The sequence below is a fragment of the Triticum dicoccoides genome, chromosome 5B (assembly GCF_002162155.2).
Source record: "Triticum dicoccoides isolate Atlit2015 ecotype Zavitan chromosome 5B, WEW_v2.0, whole genome shotgun sequence".
Taxonomy (NCBI): Eukaryota; Viridiplantae; Streptophyta; class Magnoliopsida; order Poales; family Poaceae; genus Triticum; species Triticum dicoccoides.
This window is the reverse complement of record NC_041389.1, coordinates 418,066,570-418,068,538: the sequence shown is the minus strand read 5'-3', so window position 1 is coordinate 418,068,538 and position 1,969 is coordinate 418,066,570. Positions and strand designations below refer to the sequence as shown.

Below are 1,969 nucleotides of genomic sequence, written 5' to 3'. Positions count from 1 at the left end.
GGGGTTGTTCCTTTTCATTGGCGGTGTCATGATGATATTCACCTAAAGATTTTGAAGAACACTTTTGGGCACCCAGATTTTCTTCACTGGGGGACCATACCTATAGTTAGTACCAACAAATCTAGCAAATACTTCACCATTCTGATTTTTGAATAGCTTATAGTTGGAGTCAAACGACTCATTAGAAGAATGTGCAGTATCACAGTTGTAGCCAGATAGAGTGGATGGATCAACTGAAGGACCTTTCATAGCAATCCATGTGGTTTTGGGATACTGCTCAGGTTTCCAATAAGATCCATCTGCATTCAGCTTTCTCTCAAAAGCAATACCCTCTTTCCTAGGGTTCTTGTTCAGAATATGCTTCTTAAGCACATCACAAAGAGTTTGGTGCCTTTGAGGCTTTTGTACATGCCTGTGACGTACAATTCCTTCAGACCTGCATTTTTGTCAATAACATGCATGGCCTCCTCAGATGAGGGAATTGAAACCACAGAGATAGTTGAAGATATAGCAGCAGTTGAAGCATTTGAAAATTCAGCTGGAGAAATTGCATTATCATGTTCAAGGCATTTTAAGCATGGAGCAACAAATTATTCTTGACAGGTGCTGATCTGTTAAGCAAGTAATGAATCATTGTCTTTCCAAAGATCATCATGAGATGCTCTCAGCTTCACAAGTTCTTACTTCCTTTGAAGAAATTCACAAGATAGCTTCTCATGTGCAGTTGTGGGGGCCACATGACGACTTTCAAGTTTTTCATATTGTGACTTTAGGCGTCTGAGATTCTTAGACAAACATTGATTGCGATCCATTTCCTCATCTAACATATCATAACTTTTGTCTAGCAATTTTTGTATCCTTTCCATGACATTTTGTTGTTCAATTGCAATTTTAGCAAGTTTCTTATAGCTAGGTTTTGCTTCACATTTAGAGTCATCATCACTTGAGGTAGGCTTCACGTGAATTTACTTTGGCACCTCTTGTCATGAAGCAATAGGTGGGAGCATTGCCATCAGCACAATCTTCGGAATTGGTGGAGTCACCTTTTTCTTCATGGTCGAAGATGGACTTGCTGATGAACTCGATCGCGAGAGCCAAACTTGCAACCCCAGAGTCAGATCCCTCGGCTTCCTCAGAATCCATTTCCTTCCCAATGAAAGTGGGAGCTCTGCTGGAGGTTCTTTTCTTCTTTGATGAGGACTTTGATGAAGACTTAGACGACTTCTTCTTTTTGTCATCAGAATCGTCATCCTTGCTATACTTTTTCTTCTTTGAGCCCTTTTTGCAGAGGGGGCAATCAGCGACGTAATGGTCTGGCTTCTTGCATTTGTGGCAAGTTATTTTGTCATAGTCTCGAGCAGAAGCTTCAGCGTTCTTAGGATCGTACTTTGAAGACTTTCCAAAGTGGTTTCTTTTGGAGAACTTCTGGAACTTCCTCACAAGAATAGCCATCTCTCTACCAATTTTCTCAACATCATCAGTATTGCATTCTGATGCTTCTTGTTCTTCTTTAGATGAAGATTCCTTCACTTTAGCCTTTGCCTTGAGAGCGTGAGGTCCTCCATAGCTAGGACCATACATATCCCTCTACTCAGCTTGTTGAAATTCATGAGTATTGAGCCTCTCAAGAATATCAGCGGGATCAAGTGACTTGTAATCAGGATGCTCTTGAATCATTAGGGCAAGTGTGTCAAAGGAGTTGTTAAGAGATCTCAGCAATTTCTTCACCACCTCGTGGTTAGTGATGTCAGGGGCGCCTAGAGCATGTAGCTCATTGGAGATGTCAGTGAGGCGATCAAAAGTTTGTTGAACATTTTCATCATAAATCCTCTTGAAGCGGTTGAAGTGATTGCGAAGCACATCAACTCGAGAGTCATGTTGAGTGGAAACTCCCTCATTGACCTTGGAGAGCCTATCCCAGATCAGTTTTGATGTTTCCACTGCACTCACTCTGCCATACAACCCTTTG

The 1,969-nt window shown here is 41.5% G+C and overlaps 1 protein-coding gene across 1 annotated transcript; it reads right to left on the bottom strand.

Annotated features, from left to right (window-relative positions):
- Positions 1-939: 939 nt before the first annotated feature.
- Positions 940-1,581, bottom strand: LOC119304953. Its single transcript, XM_037581622.1, has one exon. It carries the CDS (start codon positions 1,579-1,581, stop codon positions 940-942), a length of 642 nt encoding a protein of 213 aa, XP_037437519.1.
- Positions 1,582-1,969: the final 388 nt, after the last annotated feature.